The 20728-nt window shown below is 53.5% G+C and overlaps 1 protein-coding gene across 3 annotated transcripts; it reads left to right on the top strand.

Moving 5' to 3' along the window:
- Window positions 1-8364: 8364 nt before the first annotated feature.
- Window positions 8365-20109, top strand: Cant1 (calcium activated nucleotidase 1). Of its 3 annotated transcripts, none has more exons than XM_059272228.1 (5): window positions 8365-8471; window positions 9469-9747; window positions 16197-16855; window positions 18888-19091; window positions 19653-20109. In XM_059272228.1, the coding sequence occupies exons 3-5, from the start codon at window positions 16219-16221 to the stop codon at window positions 20021-20023; spliced, it is 1212 nt and encodes a 403-aa protein (XP_059128211.1). In that variant the 5' UTR covers window positions 8365-8471; window positions 9469-9747; window positions 16197-16218; the 3' UTR covers window positions 20024-20109. The 3 variants fall into 3 exon arrangements, with proteins under 3 accessions (XP_059128211.1, XP_059128210.1, XP_059128212.1); XM_059272227.1 differs by having other exon boundaries at window positions 8403-8513; XM_059272229.1 differs by lacking the exon at window positions 18888-19091 and having other exon boundaries at window positions 8403-8513.
- The last annotated feature ends 619 nt before the right edge of the window (window positions 20110-20728 follow it).

Here is a 20728-nt window from a genome sequence, read left to right as displayed (position 1 = left end):
CCAGTGCATATACACATATGTGTAAGCATGGGTGTGGAGGTCAGAGGGAAACCTTGGGTCTTAATCCACAGTCTCACTGTTCTGGAACCATCGAGTAGGCAAGCCTGGCTGCTCAGCAAGTCCTAACTCTGCCTGTCTCCTCCCCAGCACCTGGACTACAAACCCCTTCACCATACTTTTTCTTCCTTCCTTCCTTCCTTCCTTCCTTCCTTCCTTTCTTTTTTTTTTTTTTTTTTAACATGGATTCTGGGCTGGAACTTGGGTCCTGGTGCTTGCAAAGAAACATTTAGCAAATAACTCCCCATTCTTCTTTCTGGTTTTTCTTTTGAGACAGAGCCTCACTCACTAACCCTGGCTGGCTTCCTACTAATAGCAATCCCTCTGCCTCAGCCTCCCAGTTGCTGGGACTATGTATGTGTACCACTATGCCTGGCGTATTTTGGGGAATTTTGGATAAGCCACCCTACACCTGAATTTTCTCACATGATTAGTAAAAAGATTGGTGAGGTGGACAGAACGCTAGGATACCCACGATAACTACTAACTAGTATTCTAAGTATAACCTCTCTCCTTCCAGCCTCTTAGGCCAAGCCCCCCCATCTCCCAAGAGATCTGAAAGGGGGCTTGTTCGTTTTCTTTGCGGTGGAAACTGGGAGAGGAGAAGCTTTGTACTAAACACAGCAAAGGGAACCTGCGGCTTCCCACGATGCCTGAGAGCCAGAAGGCTCAGAGGCTGTGGAGTTCCAAGGGGTGGGAAGAGAGATAGAGTGTGTCCGAAGGGTGTCATCACAACCCGCAACGCAACAGGAAAACAGACAAAGGACTCACAAGGCCAGGTCCCAAAGGCCAAGGCACGCCAGTGTCAGAGAAGAAATAAAATGTCTCACTGAGCTGGACAGTTTGCTAGGCTCCTAAAGCCCTCTGTCATCAACTTCATTTCTGCTTTGAAACTGTAAGAAAGACAGGAAGTTTGGCAAGGCAGGGAATGCTTTGCAGAATTTCTGGTCTCCCTCCATCCCCACCACAAGCATCCCAGAGCCTGTTTCCCCGTAGCCCAAGCCTTCCCTCCAGGCTAAGGCAAGGGCCATGGTGAAACACAACAACCAATAAACCAACCCAAGTCAGCTGTGGCTGGGTCAGATGTCATCGTCCCCCGAGTGGATGGGACAGACATCAAGACCAAGTACTCCTCCAGGGGCTTCCTGTCAAGTTCCCAAATGAGCCTAAGCTACTTCCGCCCTGAATTCCCTAGGGGCTGCACCTACCCAAGGGTGTCTGTGTCAGACCATCAAAGGCTTCCTCCCATTCCCAGGTAAGTGGCTCTCTCTTCTTAGACCAGGGCAGCTCCTGGAGAAGGACAGGAAAGTCACAGGAGAGTCTCCTGCAGCCCACCATGGAGGGCACACTCTGTGCCCTGACATATTGTAGTGCTGTTTATTTGTGTATTTTTGTGTCTATATGTATATGAGTGTATATGTGGTGTATCTGTTTGGTGTTTTTTGGTCTGTGTCTGAGTGTGTGTGTGTGTGTGTGTGTGTGTGTGTGTGTGTCCAGACAAGCAGAGGCCGGAGGAAGATGCTGTCACTCTCCACCTGATTTCCTTTGAAAACTCAGTCCCCATGCTTATCCAGCAGGTTCCACACACCACCACTACCACCCCCGCCTCCCCTCCCCCATCCCCCCGGTCGTCCCCCCCCCCCCCGCGACGTTGAGCCATCTCTCCAGCCCCCCTTTGGAAATTCTTTCCTCCTCCCTGGCCATGCCATCCCTGCTGCTGTTTTCTGAATGCTGGAGAGGGCTGTGAGGCCTCACTGCAGTTGGGCGACACAGCATGTCATTAGCAGCTCCATGGCGTCTCCCACTGGGGCCCTAACATCCTGCCAACCCAGCTATTCTGGGCCCGTCTGCCCAGCTATCCCACAGGCAAAGGCTGGTTTTGCAAACTTTTGAATTCCATTCCAAAGGGTAGTGAGACAGGCAGGCTCCCATTGGTGGTGTCCCTCTGCCAAGAGGGGGTTGGGGGGACCTCTCGGGGATCCACAGAAGTTGCTGAGATGGGAAAGGAAACCTGGCATCCAGGCCTGCTCCTGGCCACTGGCCCGAGCTCGTGGCTCCTGCCTGGTGCCGCCTTGTATTCTGGGAGGCTCGGGCAGGTGGAGCTCGGGATTGGCAGCTGCATGGACAGGCCAGATACATGGCTTGTACAGGGCCTCACAGCTGGAAGAAAACCAGTGTAAGGCCTATCCCTGTCCAAGGTCAGCACACTCCTACTGTGGCCATTCACATGCCTCTCGACTTTCATTCAGCCATTTGACCTCTCCGTGCCTCAGTTTCTCCATCTCTACTGGCTTCCTCTGTTTTGGTAATACATGTTTTCAATTAACACAGAGGCAAAGGATGAACCTGATGCACTATTTTACCTGATAAATAAAGTAAGAGCGCCCCCTGGTGGAAGCACAGTCCTAAGCACTTCACTAAGAGGCAGTGAGAAAATGCGGTGTGTACGGTGGGAGTGAAGGATGCATCTTCTTTTACACAGAGCCACAGGAACCAAAAGCATTCTGAAAGAAGGCATGCAGGGAGCAGAGAAAGCCCTGGGTGAGTGAAGGCCTGAGTGGATGTGCCATGTCAGGGACCCTAGTGCCTCAGGCCCTTGGAGCCTTCCCCAGTGAGGCTCAGAGGGATAGTAAAGCCTTCCTTGGGGTCCAAGCACATGCGACTGACCAGTGTGTACGGAAACTGGCAACCGCTGCTTCCTGCTGCTGGGTGTGTACAGCCTGAGACTACTGCCTCCCGACCCCTCCTTCGGAGACTGTCCTGCCCCTGCACCGTACATAGTAAACACCCGCCAAGGCGAGGCTGGGCTTGTAGTAGGTTCCACTCCATCCGAGTGCACACAGCCCAGCTGACATCAGCTTTTCTGTATGTGTGTCTGTGTGTCTGTCCTTCCTTCATTTCCTTACTGCACCTAGTCCAGGCCCCAGCTGTTCGGAATGTGGCAAAGGTTCTAGCGCTCAGAACATGATACCCCAAGACATGGTATAGAGCCCTTTGAACTGGAGAAGGTGGTGTGGAGAGGCCCTCAGCAGCAAAACCTCTCTCAACCTTCTTCAGTCCTCCTGGCTCTGCTCCTCTTTCCCCATAGGAACCCAGCCAGGAAACCCAGCAACACCACATGAGCGCCCCACCTCTGTGTAGATGCTGCTACCATCAAAGTCCTCTGGCTGCAGAGTGCAGAGTAAGTCACTCCTGAGTGGTCAGCCCGGCATGGCACAGCTGTCCCAACACTGTGCCCTACAAAGCTCGGGGGACACTGCGGGAGAGGAGGTAGAAAGAATGCAAGAGCCAGAGGAGGAGGAGTGCTGTGGAGGAGGGAAGAGTGCTGTGGAGGAGGAGGGAGGAGTGCTGTGAAGGAGGAGGGAGGAGTGCTGTGGAGGAAGGAAGAGTGCTGTGGAGGAGGGGGAGGGAGGACTGCTGTGGAGGAGGAGGAAAGAGTGCTGTGGAGGAGGGGAAGGGAGGACTGCTGTGAAGGAGGAGGGAGGAGTGCTGTGAAGGAGGAGGGAGGAGTGCTGTGAAGGAGGAGGGAGGAGTGCTGTGAAGGAGGAGGAGGGAGGAGTGCTGTGGAGGAGGGAGGAGTGCTATGGATGAGGAGGGAGGAGTGCTGTGAAGGAGGAGGGAGGAGTGCTGTGAAGGAGGAGGAGGGAGGAGTGCTATGGATGAGGAGGGAGGAGTGCTGTGAAGGAGGAGGGAGGAAGAGGGAGGGGTGCTGTGAAGGAGGAGGGAGGAAGAGGGAGGAGTGCTGTGGAGGAGGAGGAGGTGTACTGTGAAGGAGGAGGGAGGAAGAGGGAGGAGTGCTGTGGAGGAGAGGAGTGCTGTGAAAAGCTGTCTTCCGGGTACAACACAGTTGTTGTACTTATGAACTCACCACAGTTATGGTTACCCACAGGATCAAGCTAACAAAATCCAGCCTCCCAGCAGGCAGCACTAAGCATGGGAGGGAGCAGGAAGTGGGTATGATCAAAATACATTGTATACGTGTATGAAATTTTCTTTCCTTTTTTTAAAGATTTATTTATTCATTATGTGTACAGTGTTCTGCCTGCATACATCCTGCAGGCCAGAAGAAGGCATCAGATCTCATTACAGATGGTTGTGAGCCACCATGTGGGTGCTGGGAATTGAACTCAGGACCTCTGGAAGAACAGCCAGTGCTCTTAACCTCTGAGCCATCTCTCCAGTCCCCTGTGTATGCAATTTTCAAGCAATACACAAACTATGCTTTTTACAAAGCTTTTCTGTAGGACTGGAGAGATGGTTCAGGGGTTAAGAGCACTTGCTAATCTTGCAGGGCACTCTGGTTTGAGTCCTAGCAACCACGTGGAGACTCATAACCATCTGTAACTCCAGTTCCATTGGCTCCTACTCCCTCCTGCAGCCCCCACAAGCTCCAGGCAAGCACAGGGTGCACATACACACACATAAAACAATCACACACAAAACAAAACAAACAAATATTTTTAAAAGAGAAAGTTTAGGGGCTGGAGAGATAGCTCAGGGGTTAAGAGCACTGGCTGTTCTTCCAGAGGTCCTGAGTTCAATTTCCAGCACCCACATAGTGGCTCAGGCTCACAACTATCTATAATGAGATCTGGTGCCCTCTTCTGGCATGCTGGCATACATGCAGACAGAATACTGTATACATAATAAATAAATAAATCTTTAAAAAAAAAAAAAAGCGAGGGCTAGAGAGATGGCTCAGAGGTTAAGAACACTGACTGCTCTTCCAGAGGTCCTGAGTTCAATTCCCGGCACCCACATGGTGGTTCACAGCCATCTATAATGAGATCTGGTGCCCTCTTCTGGCGTGCAAAGTTACATGGTAGCAGAATGTTGTATACATAATAAATAAATAAATCTTAAAAAAGAGAGAGAGAGGAAGCTTATATATTTTAAAAAGTCTTATATGCTGGGCAGTAGTGGCGCACGCCTTTAATCCCAGCACTCAGGAGGCAGAGGCAGGAAGATCTCTGTGAGTTTGAGACCAACCTGGGCTACAGAGTGAGTTCTAGGACAGGCTTCAAAGCTACACAGAGAAACCCTGTCTTGAAAAAAAAATTGCATCTTGTTTGGTGATACGTCACATGACTTCATCCCAGAAGGAGTCTTGCCTCACACCTGACAGGAAATAGTACTACAGTGAGAAGCCAAGGAGATACTGAGCAAGCAAACACTCCCCCTAGGTCCTCCCACTCAGCCTAGCCCTGTTAGATCACATCCCTTTTGTCCAGTCACTTTTTTGTTTTTTGGTTTTTTGAGACAAGGTTTCTCTGTGTAGCCCTGGCTGTCCTGGAACTTGCTCTGTAGACCAGGCTGGCCTCAAATTCACAGAGATCCACCTGCCTCTGCCTCTCGAGTTCTGGGATTAAAGACATGTGTCTAGTCACTTTTATATACGAAGTTCCTTCTTCTTCAGATCCAAGCATTAAAATAACATTCCCAGGCTGGAGCTGGAGCTCAGTTGTTAGAACGCTTTCTGTGCATGCCCAAAGCCCTGGGTTTGACGCCCAGCACCAGACAGACCAGGTGTGGTGGTACATGCCTGTAATCCCAAAGTCTTGGGAGGTAGAGGCTGGAGTATCAGAAGTTCAGGGTCATCCTCAGATATATAGCCTGTCTGAGGACAGCCTGGGCTACATGTTTAAAGAAAAATAGAGCCTTTCCTGGATTCCTGGATTTTAGGGTCTTCATCTCATGTCTTAAACCAAGATTCAGTGAATTTGCCATGCTATTATCTTGCTACCTGCATTTTGTTACTGGAGAGCAGGCTAGCCCTGTGCAGGGTGAGGAAGTCAGCACGCCTTTTCTGATCCGATGGAGGCTATGAGGAAGTCTCCGTCGATGCAAAGAAGAATGAAAATCAAACCACACCTGTTTGTGCTCAAGCATGGAGCCACTGCTGACCCTGAGGAGGGTCATTCCATGGGCCAGCTGCTCTAGGGGATATGTGCTCACTCCTGCCTGAAGATAACCTTTGGGACAGTGATTTTCCTTTTAGGACTTTAACCTAGATACATTGTATAGTTGTGCTCTAATAACACAGTCTATTCCCTGAAGTGTTGTTGAAATATGAGACTATAGACACACCAAAAGAATATTTTAGGGTGGAATAAAATAACTTCCTTATAGTCTCAGGTAGAAGACTATATATCATAAAAATCTCAATAGTCTCCTAATTCTACAAGTTCAAAGCAATTCTTTTCAACATCCCTAAAGATTGGTTGCTGGTGGGTAGTTGCAGGGATATGTCAAACAACTTATGAAGGCTTACAAAGAGATGATGATAAAGAGCTGTTGAAGCAGACAGAAAAAAAATCTACCAGAGCAACCTAATAGCCTCCGAACAGAGCTGTGTATCTATGGAAACATCATTCTGATAATTAGTATTGTGCAATAGCAATGGGAAGGATGGATTCCTTCTTAAAGAGATGTTACTGTACTCCAAAAAATTGTACATGGTCTAAAGATGTGACAGCACTGAGAGGATAAACCAGCTGGCAAATGCTAGCCTTGTAAGCACAGAGACATGAATTCAACCCCCAGAACTCATGTTACAAAACGGATGGATGTAGTGATGCACGCTTGCCATCCCAGTGCAAGGGAGGCAGAAGCACGTGAATCCTGGGGCTCCCTGGCCAGCCAGGCTAACCTTCTTGACCAGTTCATAGGCCATCCAGAAACAAAAAGGATAACACCTGAGGAACAACAGCCGAGCTTGTCTTTTGGTCTCTAGTGGAATGCACAAATGTGTGCACCTAAACCCACACAAAGGCATTCTGTGCGTGCGTGCATGCGTGCGTGCGTGCATGCATGCATGCGTGCGTGCGTGCGTGCGTGCGTGCGTGCATGCGAAAAGCACCAGACATGGTAGAACACACCTGTGGTCTCACCCATGAGGCTGAGGAAGAAGGATCATTGCAGGTTTGCAACCAGCCTGGGCTACACAGTAAGACCCTGTCTCAATCAAAACAAATCATATATTAACGTGTTTATATATGATGTGTACGTGCACACACACACACTTGTGTACACAACTCTACAGTCAGGCAAGGAGAGGACATTTGATGCCACCAAACTGGCAAAATTAAACTGCCTGTGGAACACTGGGACTGCCATCCACCTCAAAGTTTTATTTCATTTTATGAAAGTTAAACTAGGCAGAACTAAGCAGTGTGTTATTCAGAGCCACACAGCTATGCGCTAAGACTGCACAGGAAGGTAAAAGAATAATGAACACAATTATCTGGACCATATCTACCTTTGAGGGTGGAAGGAGAGGAGCATGGGATGGTAAGGAATATCCAGGGTGCTTTAAAAATACTGAGGCAATCTGTTATTGTGGACAAGCTGTAACAAATAAAGGATGGATAGTCAGAATAATTATAGGAAGAACAAGGTGTGATTGGGACTCCTTTTGATCTGACGGGGAACATCAGTGAATCCAAGAAAGGTCTGTCTGTGCCACCCCAAACACAGAGGAGGAACCCAGCACATTTCCACTTTTCCATGTAATTTAGTATATGCTCTACCCTTAGTGTGTGTCCTACAGGACATCTTTCAAGAATCTAGCAGTAACCGTGGCTTCTGAACAGGAAAGGTGGAAGAAAGGGCTGTTTTTTCACTGTGTGCGGTTTGCATTTTTTGAATTCGTCCCCCTCGTGCACCGGTTACTTCTCAGAAGGCTTTTGGAGACCCGGAGATGAGGCTGAAGTGCAGGAGACAGGGCTGATGCTCCCTGGCTGATGAGGGCCTTTCTCAAGAATCCTGCTATGCTACCACTGTCTGGGACTGAATGAGTGTTGGGATGCCTGTCCACATAGCACAAGAACTCAGGGCTATGCAGGAGGCCGGAAAAAAGGAATCGGGGTCCACCGTTGGTAAGGGTTGTTGACTGCAGTCGGTCATGAGGACACACTGCCATTCTCATTCAGTGCAGGACTCCGGTCCTGGGTGTGGAAACTGGACAGCACTGCATTATGGCCGGCTTGGAAGAGCTCAGAAAAGCTGAGAACTATGGCGGCCAAGCGGGGTCCGAACTTCAGAACTTCTTGAGATGAAGCCGGGGAGGCCCAGGCAAAGAACCCTGGAGCCGCAGCTGGGGAATGACAGCTACCTCCAACTGCAGATGTTCATTGCAACTTCGTGCTCAAGCGCAAGCGAAAAACTACAACTCCCAGCAGCCCTGCATCCAGCGCGCAGGCACAGAGCAGAGACGGGGGGAAGGGGAGAGACCCATAGAGCAAAGGCTGCTGGGAAGACGTGGCTCTAGGCTGGGCGGAGCGAAATGGGACGCAGGTGCAGAGCAGAGGCTGCCGGGAGCGCGCGGCCAGAGTGGGGCGCAGGCGCAGAGCAGAGGCTGCCGGGAGCGCGCGGCCGGGCGGAAGTAGCCGCCCGCCCTGTCCGGCCCTACGCAGGTAGGCGGCAGCCCGCGGGCTCCGGAGCCAGGCTCTCAGTGGGTGAGTGACGGCGCGCCTGCGGCCAGGTGCCCTCCCTTGCCGTATTCTAGGGCTTGTCGCCGCCTGCACCCGTCCAGCCTGGTCCCGGGCACCTCAGATTCTCTCCGCAGCTAGCCCGTGACTGGTGCTGGACAGACATCTTCCCCTCTGGCTAGTGTGGGAGACCTCCCCTCTCTGATGAGTGTGTAATGCGATACCCATTAGGAGTAGTGTGAGACTTCTTCCTCTTCGGACTAGCGTGCCTCAAGCCCCTAGGCACCCCTGCCTGGCGTGGGCAGGGCCTCTCCAGTCTGGCACTCGATCACAGTTGTAACAGACCCATCTATCCACCCACCCCATTCCCACCTGTAACTGCCCACCTTCTTGCTCCCGTCCAGGCTCTTGGCTTCAATCAAGACTGGACCTTCCCGTGGGCAACACTACGCACTGTCATTTTTTACTCCCCGACTTTCCACACTCCCTGCCCTTAGGACTCATGACACTCTCCCACTTTCAGCAAACCCAAGCACCCTTCCTGCAGTCACTCAGGAGCACCTCGGTAACCAGCTTCATTTCCCGTTCCCATCTCAGGACTATATACTTGACGCACAGACCTGGGAACCTGGTCTCATGGTGTCAGTGGGACCTGGCTGGTCAGAACTTGCAAGCTCCCAAGACTAGCACTGCGGGAGCTGTGATGGTAGCTCCTCCTCCCCGCCCCTCTGCGGAGCTTGACTGAAGACCATCCTTCAGGACTGTGCCACAGACCCTCCTTTCAGCTGCTCCCCACATCTCAGTGTAACAGTCCTGCTGGGACCCCCCAGCACAGCAGGCCCTCCCTGCTGACCGTAGTCTTCTGTGTGTCCCTGAGGCCTGGTGGAGCCAGCCTAGTTCCTTCTGGATAAGACAAGGGATTTGTGTCCCATACGGCCAGCTAAATGCCCTTCCCTTTACAGTTGTGACCTTGCTTCCACAGCCTGCCGCAGCTCTACAGAGGCACTGGTGTAAGCTGTTGGTCCTTGAGAACACTGTCACCAACCTGTCCCAACAGCACACGCACTCCATCTGCTGTGCCTGCAGAGCGGAGGGGACAGGAAGAAGGGTCTCCAGCGGTGGAGGCAGGGGTCCTGTTTTCACCTTCCACCTGAATGTGGCATGTGTGCCCGTGAAGCTCCCACAGACACGTGTGGCTCTGTCATCTGAGTCTCAGAACGTCCTTCACAGTAGTGTGGCTGTCTTCAAGGTGGCTGTACAGGTGGGTGGTCCCGTGCACGAGTGAGCGTGTGCTCCTTGAGGACAGTGGAACTGTCATCCACACCTTCCTCTCTGCAGAGTGGCATGAGGAAACCTGTGGGAAGCCAGTGAGTGTTGAGAATTCCTGGAAAGCTTGAAGGAATTAAAACCCTATGTGCTGATTTTAAATAACTTTTTTCCTTTTTATCAGCATGAGATGGACTAACTAGGAAAAAATAATAACCCTGCATGGAGACTTATTATGAGTAAGTCTGCGAGGAGAGGCATTAGGGTTCCTGTTGGTGGATTTCTCTTGAATCCCCGTTTCTCTCCAGTGAGCACAGATTATGTGTTTCACCTGTGTCTAGGGTGGGTGGGGCCACAGGAAACGAACTAGAAGCTCCAGTCAGCTCCAGTGCATTGAGGGTGAGCAGCTGTGAGCAGTGGGGTGCAGGTGATTTAGGGTCCTGTCCCAGGAGCTGGCACTGAGGGAAGCTCTGGAGTTGAGTGCTGGCCTGAGTTGAGCTGGGGTTGTCATACCCTTGGTTTTAGGCATCCTGGCATCCAGTGCTGGGCTGTCAGTTTGGCCTGGAAGGCAGCTCCTCTGCCAGGATTCCTTCCAGGACACTGGGGATGCAAAGTAAGCAGATGTGGCAGTGTTGTGATGAGTTCTGAAGCTTCTCCACCCACCCTAGGCCTGGTGTGAGCTGTAATGAGCCTCAAGGCAGCCATGTCTACCTCACCCCCTAACCTGTGCATGTGCTACATTGTATAGGAAAGGGGATTAAGGCTGAAAATACCTTACCTGAAACTGGGGAAATTTTCTCTAGGGGAAATGTGACCTCAGGGCCCTTAAAACTGAGAAGGAGGCAGAATAGCAGAGGGAAAGGCTGCAGAAAGCCACTGGTGGGAGTCAGTATTGCTGGCTCTAAACAGGGAGGAAGGGACCACAGGCAGGGAGTGAGGTCAGCCCTTGGTGCTGGCAAAGTCCAGGAAGTGGATCTTCCCCAAGAGCCTGGGAAAGGAACGAGCCTTTGGGCATAGCCCAGTGAGGCCAATCCAGACTTCTGCAGGGCTGGGAAATAATGGTGTGTGATGTTTCAGCTGCCGTGTCTGTAGTAATTAGTTACAGACCCAGTAAAACTAACACTCCTCCTGAGTAGTTGACTTAAAAATAGGCTGGAAAAACAACAACAAAACTACCCCAGTAGTACAGAAGTTGACTCAGGAGAGAATTGTCAGTGCCTTTGTGTACGACACTGGGGTTGGGGTGCAGATGTCAGAGACCCCACACTTGGCCTTTGAGAAGGATCTGAGTGGCCTCTGTAGTCCCTAGAACACACACTGCCTTTCTTCTCATTCCCCTGGACTGTCCACCTGATCTAAATCGGGAATGGAATTCTTAGGTATGCCGCTGAGCTTGACGCTCAGCTTGGCAAAGCACAAAACCAGGAGGCAGCCTCCACGTCCAAGTGTCTAAGCTGTGGCTGTACACAGGTGTGTGCTTCCTCTGCCCTCAGAGGCTGCCGGGAAGCCCTGGGTGTCTGCCTCCCCTGTCCCCAGCAGTCTGTCTGTTCCATGTGCTAAGGAAGTGACTTCACATCACACAGAGTAGGCATAGGAGACCTGTCCCCTCTCTGGCCTGGAAGGAGTTGGGGAGCCCTTTCTGCAGGAGTGAAGAGGGGGCCGAGAGGAGCACTAAGAACAGCCCTTCCTTGATCCTGGAGGGGAGGAGTCAGCTCTGGCAGCCGCCTTGAACCTGTTTGAGCTGCCACCTGTTACACACGCAGGCCACTTGTGAAGGAAGTAAGAAGGAGACAGGCTACTTTGGCTGTAGTTCCGCATTGTGCTGTGTAGACCCAAGGGTGCCCATGGAGGTAGGTGCCCTCTGCCCATGCTCTTCCTAACAGGCCAGCAGCCCTGGCATCTCCTGGGTACACAGAGAAAAACACTCCCTCTGTGGCTTGTGGCTAATTCCTTTGGTCATCTAGAAATGTCCTTTGGAGTGGATAGACAGACGTGTGTGTCTAATGAGGAAGTGAGGTGTGGTCTTGCTGTTTTATGTCTGAGGGTCGTTAGCTCTTCAACACCCACTGTATAAGAGGAGTGGGGAGGGAAGGGCACCTGTGCCTTCTGGATGCTAGGCACTTTGATGTCTCTTTCTAGCCATGCTGCACTGGAGTAGGGTTGGTTCAGGAAGAAGAGTGCCAGCAGGGTGCCTCCGAGTCTGGGGGAGAGCCCGTCTGCAGGCCATGGGCCAGTGCCCTTAGCGGTCTGGAAGGAACTGTGACTGTACAGTGCTCAGGTCAGAACATATCATGCTGCAGGCAAGGTGGACAGGCTTCTTGCCACAACCATACCAACCCGTAATGACCTCAGGGTTCCTCTGGGGGCCAGGAGGAGGCAGGCCCAAGCCTGTCCTTTCCTGGGACTGTTGTCCATCTTGTCCCTTGCATCCACTGGCTCCTGTCTTGTGGCCTTGTCAGCATCTACAGCCACAGGACACAAGTCAGTCTCAGGCACTCAGTAGCCGAGGTGAAAGACACCATGGAAAGGCAGCTGACTTGAAGCTGTCTTCCTAGGGAAGTAAGAGGAAGGCTGGGGAAGGCCGTCTGGTGGGGATGTTCACAGAGGCTTCTGAAAGGAAGGCAGAAGTTTCTAGAAGCCTGCTGTTGTAGAAAGCAGTACCTTCCCTCCTTTGACCCAAGATGCCCAAGCCCCAGGGGTTTCTGTTCTTCCTTTTGCTCTTGGGCAATCCCTTCCCTTGAGGTCTGGGTTGGCTCGGATGCTGGTGGTCCTTGGGCCACTGTCAGGAGGGGTCAAGAGAATGACATGTACAGTAGCCTGAGGTGGCCTGCATCTTCACACACAGGTCTGGAGAGTCAGTGACCCAAAATTCTTGGTCCCATTGTCATTGCCACAGAGTTGAAATTAGGGTGTCCCAGAGCTCTTTCTGAAAGTTCTAGAGGAGAACTCATTCTGTCCTCCCAGCGTCTCAGGCATTCATTCCTTGGCTTGAGGCCATATCAACCCCCCACCCTCTGCCTCTGTGTTCATGTGGCCTTCTCTCTACCCATTGCTCCCTGCCTTTTGTAGAAAAACATTTAGGACAGCTCAGCACTCAAGAGGCTGAGGCAGAAGGATTGTCTTGAGTTCAAGGCCAGACCCTGTCAGGAAAAAGGAAAAAGAAACACCTCTGATTGCGTCCTCCTGGACAGCGTCCTCATCAAGGTCCTTAATCACTCCCTCAAAGTCTGCACTGGTGTGGAAGGCTCCTCGGCAGGGAACAGGGACGGTAGCAGCCTCCCACGGGAGGGATGACTTGCTGGGTGGGAACGCCTGGCCAGAGAGGGCAGCACAGTGAAAGCATGGCTGTTATGGCACTTTTGGGGGTTCTAGATGGCCCCGTGTGGTCAGAGATGTGCGTCCCAGGTGGGGGGAGCAGTTGCATCATGGTCTGGGCATGTAGACTCTGGATTGGAGAGCTTCTCTTGTCTGAAGTTAGTTTGTGGGAGGCTGGGCTGAAAAACCAAGGGAGGTTCTCTCTGCAGACTGTGACAGGTAAGGAGAGCGTGTAAGTAAGAAGGGCTAACAAGGAGGCCCCTCTCCTCTGCATCTGGCTTAATTGTCAGCAGGTCTAGGAAGAGTGCTGAGACCCACAAAAGAGAAGTTCTTGTCTGAAGTCTCTGGACCCTGAAGATCTGGAGCATTAGGTTTGAAGTCCAGGAGAAATAGGACCAGGCCCAAGGCTGTGGGGATGATGACAAGCTGAACTGGTGCCTGTAAGTGTGGGGAAAGAGAAGCAGCAGCTGCTCCTGGGATGGTCTCCTGAGCCAGCAGAGAAGGCTCCCTGACTCTAGGGGGGGCAGTGTCTGGAGAGGCACAGAGAGCTCAGGAATGCAGCCCTGGAGGAAAGCGCACTGAATGTGGTGCTCTGGAGACAGTGAGCAGGACGCTGGAGCAGGGGTGGGGAGACCTGCTCCTGCACAGACTCCAGGTCCTCTGTTCATGGAGCAAGTCAGTGTCCCTGAGAGGACGTCCAGGAGCACACATGAGCCAGCCAGACCAAGCGAGTGGCCAAGGAACCAGTGTCAGCCCGTTGGGGTGGCCTAGAGTCCCTCTCCCTGCACAGAGGTGTGGGGATATGGGCTGTATCCTGTCTTGGAGCAGGTGGACTGGTGACTTTCAGAACGGTGACGGTGTGGTGGCTCACAGGAATGCAGAGTTTGTTGAATAGAGACAAGTGTGAGGGTTCCAGACACTAAGGATGATGACGTTTCATAGTGTGTGGCACTCTACATAGCGACCGTGTCTGTTGGGCCTGCGGCTCGTGCTGGGTAGCTGAGAGACTTGTTCATCAGGCCTTGATCTAGAGCTGTCACTTTCAGAGTGACGGAAGGGAACCTCATGTGGTGCTGCTCTTTCAACCCTTCAGAAGATGTGTGCTGGTTTTTCTCTTGGCTGCCAGTTCTGAGCTGGGTGCCAGAGATGGAGCAGAAAGCCCTGACCCTGCAAAGTTTCCAACAGAAGGAGAGCAGATGAGGACCCGAGGGTATGAGTGAGAGGCAGCTGTGCAGAGCTGGGCAGCATCCTGGGCACGGGAATGGCGAGGCTTGCCCTGGGAATGAGGACCCTCATGATTAGTGGTTAGGAGCAAGAGGGTGCCAGGGAGGAGCAAGGAGCCTGTAAAGGTTGCCCAGCAAGTAGTGCTGACTGCTGGGTGGCAAAGGAGGAGAGGGCTGCAGAGGAACTGGGGAGACTGTTGGCATGGTGGTGAGTGGCGGCTGTGCAGATGGATCCTGAGTCAAACAGGCTTTGGATGGACACACCTGCTGGTGAGAAGCCATTAGAGAAGGCAAAGGAAAGGGTTGAGGGCACTTCTTGGCACTGTGGCAATTTGAAGCATAACATTCACACCAAAACTGCACCTTTTCTTTGGGTTTTGTGGGAATTTTGACTTGGTGGTGGCGTTTATGGTGGGGTCAGCCATTCCTGAGGAGGCTTGAGGTTGGAGAACTCAGACTTATGTTTTGAAATAGTGTCTAAGGTGCAAGTGGGAATTGGAACGTGGCAGTGTTTGACACTTGGCAGTGCTCAGCACCGTGTCCGGGATGAGGATATAACACTGATATCCTGGGTCTAGCCTCTGGAGCCGTGGTGTGTGAGGCAGAGCCTAAGTGAGTCCCAAGGAGGCACCACCACATGGGGCAGGGGACGCTTTGGAGCGACCAGTTCTGTAGCCATTGCTAAAAGGTAGCTACTTTGCAAGGTAGCCATGACACAGCAGCCCCAGAAGGGCACAGAACCTTCTCCCACCCTTGCTGTGAGCGGCAGGCCCTGAACCCACTGTTCTCCTTGGACCTGACCCTGGGCACTAAAACCTGAGCACGTCCAGGAACCAGTGCCTTGTGAGCAGCCTGCAGAATGGTGAGGGAACACCTCTGCAGCCCCTGGACATGAGGACCTTGTGACTGGAGTACAGTGGCACCCCACAATCATCCAGATGAAGGACTAAGGGCCTGAGAGCAGCAGCAGCTGGACCTTCTGGTCAGGAGGCAGACACCTCTCCACCACAGGCAGCACTGGCTTGGAGGCTGTGTGGCACTGAGCTGCTGTGGTGTGCTAGGAGCAGCAGGCAGGTCAGGCAGTTGCAAGGAGATGGAATTCCCAGCTTCCTCCAGTGCTCTGGGCCTGTAGCTGTGCCATAGTATAGAGCCCAGCATGGGCCTGGAGCCAAAACCATGCCCCAAGTCATAAGGTGGGCAGCATGCTAGACCCAGTCCCCGTGCCTGCCATGTTAACAGAAAAGTGCCAGGAGACAGACCCAGTCCCCGTGCCTGCCGTGTTAACAGAAAAGTGCCAGGAGACAGACCCAGTCCCCGTGCCTGCCGTGTTAACAGAAAAGTGCCAGGAGACAGACCAAGTCCCCGTGCCTGCCGTGTTAACAGAAAAGTGCCAGGAGACAGACCCAGTCCCCGTGCCTGCCGTGTTAACAGAAAAGTGCCAGGAGACAGGCCAAACAGCAGCAGAGTGCTTGTACTGCCTCCCATCTTTGTACTGAAACATTACAGAACCTGCCCAGGAACTCAAGGCTCAGTGCCGCGGTCTGCCACGAGGGAGGCGGGGCTGGGGTGCTGAGGCTGGCCACATGAGTGTTGATATGTCTGGGAGTGGGGTGGTTAGAGAAGACTTCAAGAGACAGGTCAGGTTCAGATGTGCACCTGTTAGAGCACCTGCCAGCCTGCAGGCACTAGCCCTCACCTACACTTTGCCTCTGCTGTATTTGTAAACCCTTGCCATCCTGCTGAATAGGAGCAGCTGACCTCCCTGCTGGGGTGAGGGTTCAGCCAGGACACCACTTCCATGAAGTGCTGTCTCTCCTGGATAAGGCTGACTTCAGCCTGTTCGACTTAGGACTAGAGAGGTGGTATCCTCCAGAGCTCACTGGCTGCTCTCTTCTGCCTGGTTTAGGTCCTGCCCAGCGTGCAGTCTGATGCCCATCCAGCCCTTTGACCACCGGGAATGGAATGAGCCTATGCACTCCCTCCGGATCAGTGTAGGGGGCCTTCCTGTGCTGGCATCCATGACCAAGGCCACAGACCCTCGCTTCCGCCCCCGCTGGAGGGTGATCCTGACGTCCTTTGTGGGTGCTGCCCTCCTCTGGCTGCTCTATTCCCATCATCAGGCCCCAGTACCGGGCAGGTCCCCCACCCACAATGCACACAGCCGGAGGTTCAGCCCAGAGCATGTCTCTCACTACAATGACACCTATCCCCTGTCACCCTCCCAGAGGACTCCAGGTGGGATCCGGTACCGAATCGCAGTCATCGCTGACTTGGACACGGGGTCCAGGGCCCAGGAAGAAAACACTTGGTTTAGTTACCTTAAGAAAGGCTACCTGACCCTGTCGGACAGTGGGGACAAGGTGATTGTGGAGTGGGATAAAGACCATGGGGTCCTGGAGTCCCACCTGGCAGAAAAGGGGCGGGGCATGGAGCTCTCTGACCTGATCGTCTTCAATGGGAAACTATACTCTGTGGACGACCGCACGGGGGTCATCTACCAGATCGAGGGCACCAGACCAGTGCCCTGGGTGATCCTTTCTGATGGTGATGGAACCGTGGAGAAGGGTAAGTGGAGCCGTTCTCTGTGGGCTGAGCTTTTGTCCACTGCCATATTAGTTTCTCACTGTTGTGACCAAACTGACGGGGAGGTTTACTGTGACTCCCAACTTGAGGCACAGTCCTTCGTGTGGGGAGGCCATAATGACAGGAGTGTGAGGCAGCTAGTCACCTGGTCAGGAAGCAGAGCAGTGAATGCTGGTGCTCAGTTTGCTTTCTCAGTTCATTCAGTCCGGAACCCCAACCTATGGGACGGTGCCACCTCTATTAGGGTGAGTTTTCCTGCCCAATCTAGAAACTCCTCAGCTGCATGCCCAGAAGTTTGTTTCCATAGTGATCACGAATCCCATCAATTTGACACTCAAGATCAACCACAGATAGTAATCCAAGGCCCTGGTGACATTTCATTCAACTCCGACTGACCCACCCACCCACCTCCACCCTTAGCAGAGCCTTGCCGGGATTATATGAAGCTGTTTCTAGAAGTTTGAGCAAATCACTGGAAGCCTGCTGCTGAGTGGGAAGCCCTTTTTCAGAATGAGCCAAGGCTGTGTCCACTGCCTCCCTTACCCCTTAGGGGACCCTGGTCCTTGTCATGTCTTCAGAGGTGTCTTAGGATCACTCAGTGTTACTCCCACTAGGTGACTCACCTTCAAAGCTGGGTACTCAGTGGTTCACTGTGATCCCAGATTCTAATCTCAGTTTATTGGGGCCACAGGTCAGCTGCTGCTACCCAGCCCTGCTTTGAGCCCAGTACAAGGGTCTCTGTGTTGAGCAGCGATTACCCCTGGGAATAGACTGGTGTTATCCCCATGTGCAGCAGAGAGGAGCCGCTGCTTCCACAGGGAAGGGGAAAGAGCTGCCTCACCTCAGCAGGTCTGATCTGTCCCTCACAGCAAGCTGGAGACCACTGCAGACTCCTGAGGTGGAAGGAGGCTGATTCACTGTCCCTGTACATAGCCTGCCAGGCCCTGCCTGGGTGATAAAATCTCCAGTGTTTGTCCAAGGCTGGGGCTCCCTGGAGAGCCTATCTCCACCTCCATGCCAGTGATGATGATGCTCACCCATTTCCTGCTCATAACCTTCAGGATTGTAAGCTTCCCCTGAGTGGGAAGAGTACAGGGTCATAGCGTGCTTAGGGCTGAGTTGTAATTGTTCATCCAGAAGGGTCAAAGGTTGGCAAATGGGGCAGCTTCTCATGGAGGCAGCTCAGAAGACTCATGAGGTCACGGGCATCAGGGACCAAGCCAGTCCCTCCAGAGTCACTCTAGGGGTGTCAGAGGCTTCCATCCTCCTACAGTGGGGAGGCAGATGCGGCCCTGGCTTCCCAGGGGCCCGGGAACTTGCAGGAGTGTTGGAGAGCTGGCATGTTTGGGAATGTCAGGGAGGAGAGTGCTGGGACTGCACAGCTTCACTGCCGGCGGCGTGCCCAGGAGGCCTGAGCAAAGTCAGTCAGGTGGAGGAGCTCCGGGTGAATGCTCTGAAACCAAGACGAGGATGGTGAGCACCACTGCCTCGTCCTTAAGACCCTGGCTAAGGGGAAACAGACCCACGTGGTGGTGCCCTGCAACCTGGCAGGTGAGAGGCAGGAAGTGGTAGCCTGTGGTGAGCTATCAGCTCTCGCCCTCGGTGGCCGAGAACTGCCACAGCACTTGGAAGCTCGGATCGCTGTGCCACTCGATGCTCCTGAGGCTGCTGGCGTCACAGGACGTGGGATGGGGTTGCTGGCCCTTGGGAGCCGAAGGATGGGTGGAGACCTAGAGCAGGAGGTCTGGGACTGGTCTGATGCGGTTCTCGAGTTGTTGCAGAGGAGATGGGGCCCCTTGGGAGGAAAGGGGTAAGAAAGAGGATGTGGGGGCTCTGGGACCCAGCACAGGTCTGCCAGGCTCCCTTCTGGGCCTCTCATGCAGCCTCCAGTGCACCTCAGGTGTGGTGACTTGTGACATCCAGGAGGCTTGGCGCCACTCTGGATGACAGCAGCCCAGGCGAGAGCCGGGCTGGACTGGGGACAGGGTCTCAGGCTTGCCCTCTTGTTGCCCAGGCTTCAAAGCTGAGTGGCTTGCTGTGAAGGACGAGCACCTGTACGTGGGTGGCCTGGGCAAAGAGTGGACCACCACCACAGGGGAGGTGATGAACGAGAACCCTGAGTGGGTGAAGGTGGTAGGCCCCAGGGGCAGCGTGGAGCACGAGAACTGGGTGTCGAGCTACAATGCTCTGAGAGCCGCCGTGGGGATCCAACCGCCAGGTAAGGCTCTTCTCGACAGGCTCCCAAGTACGAAGATCTCACAGCTTGCTCGGGTTCCTTGATGATACTCTCCTCGTGTGGGAGAGGTTTAGGGCCTGAGCTGCCTTCCCCTGGGCTCTGAGGAGTGTGAGCTTCATCTGAAAGGCCGAGTCAGGTGTGGGGCAAAAGGCAGCAGAGAGCCAAGACCCAGAGAGCTCTTCCATGCTGAAGTGGGTAGGGGTGCTGTGCTGCTAGGTCTCCCTTTCGACTCTTTGACCTTCTCTGTGCCCTGTGCCCTGTGCACCATGGGAGCAAAAGCATAGACAGGTGGTGAAGGCTGCAGGCCCCTGAGGGCATGACAGCAGCTGGTGGGGGAATGAGACACTGTAGACTCAGCACTGCTCTCCAGCTGTGGTGCGTCTGCTGTGCGGGGTGCTCCTAGAGCAGCTGTGATTGTGCTCAAAAGAGCTGGAGATTAGAGGAAAGGTGGGGTGGGGCCCCTCAAGTGTAGCCCCTGGGGTGGCAGGACTCTTGAGAAGAAGGGCAGTGATGTGTGGTGACTGGTCTGTGCTGTGACCCCAGGCTACCTCATTCACGAATCCGCCTGCTGGAGTGACACACTGCAGCGCTGGTTCTTCCTGCCGCGCCGGGCTAGCCATGAGCGCTACAGCGAGAGGGCCGATGAGCGCAAGGGCAGCAACCTCCTGCTGAGCGCAGCCCAGGACTTCAAGGACATCTCTGTGAGGCGCGTGGGGGAGCTGGTCCCCACTCACGGCTTCTCATCTTTCAAGTTCATCCCCAACACTGACGACCAGATCATCGTGGCTCTCAAGTCAGAAGAGGACAGTGGCAGGATTGCCACCTACATCATGGCCTTCACGCTAGATGGCCGCTTCCTGCTTCCAGAGACTAAGATCGGCAGTGTCAAGTATGAAGGGATAGAATTCATCTAGATGAGTAAGTTCGCATGCCCAGCAAGGTGAGGGCGCGTGGCCTGAGCCACGCCAGGACTCAATTTCATAAAAACCAGAGGAACGCACTTTGGCTTGTTTGCTGATTTCTTTCTTTTTTTTTTTTTTTTAACTGAGCTGTGTGCCTGGATAGAGATTTCCAGAATAGGGAGTGAGTCCCAGGCCACGTGACACAGCTTCAGGTGATGTTCTGAAACTGAGAGCAAGGGCAGCCGGGGGTCCTGGACAGGGACAGCAGGGCCTCCCGCACCCATGCTGCCACTCTGCACTGCCACCTTGTGGTAGGGATTGGTCACTGCTTCAGGTACCTGAGCCCCTGGCCTTCAAAATCCAGCCACGCCCTCCTTTCCTCCATCTCTTTGCTGGCCTCTTGCCTTTCCCTGAGTTCTCTGGCCAGTACGTGTCTGAGGTGGCCAGGTGTGTTGAGTCCTAGCCTCACCCTGGGAGCACAAGGCAGTTGGAGGTGGGCCTGCCAGATAGGCACTCTAAGGCACACACCCCTCTTCCTCCTAGGTGACCCTGGCATTCCACACTCTGCAGACCTTTGGAAAGTAAATGTTTACATGGCAGAGCAAGGGCCCCACCCTTGGGACACACCTGCCCACACTTCTGAAGCCACCTCCAGCACAGGGTTCCTGCTTCCCATGGCCAAGGCCTCCTTCCTCCCCTCGGGAGGATTCTGGCCGT

Source organism: Peromyscus eremicus, chromosome 8a, assembly GCF_949786415.1.
Source record: "Peromyscus eremicus chromosome 8a, PerEre_H2_v1, whole genome shotgun sequence".
NCBI classification, from domain to species: domain Eukaryota; kingdom Metazoa; phylum Chordata; class Mammalia; order Rodentia; family Cricetidae; genus Peromyscus; species Peromyscus eremicus.
This window is presented reverse-complemented; position numbering and strand designations above follow the sequence as displayed.

Excerpts from the sequence above, each read along its gene's own strand:
- Cant1 (XM_059272228.1), top strand. The coding sequence starts at position 16,219 with ATGCCCATCCAGCCCTTTGACCACCGGGAATGGAATGAGCCTATGCAC. Across the intron at positions 16,856-18,887 it reads TGATGGAACCGTGGAGAAGG|GCTTCAAAGCTGAGTGGCTT; the intron begins GTAAGTGGAGCC and ends CTTGTTGCCCAG. Across the intron at positions 19,092-19,652 it reads CGTGGGGATCCAACCGCCAG|GCTACCTCATTCACGAATCC; the intron begins GTAAGGCTCTTC and ends CTGTGACCCCAG.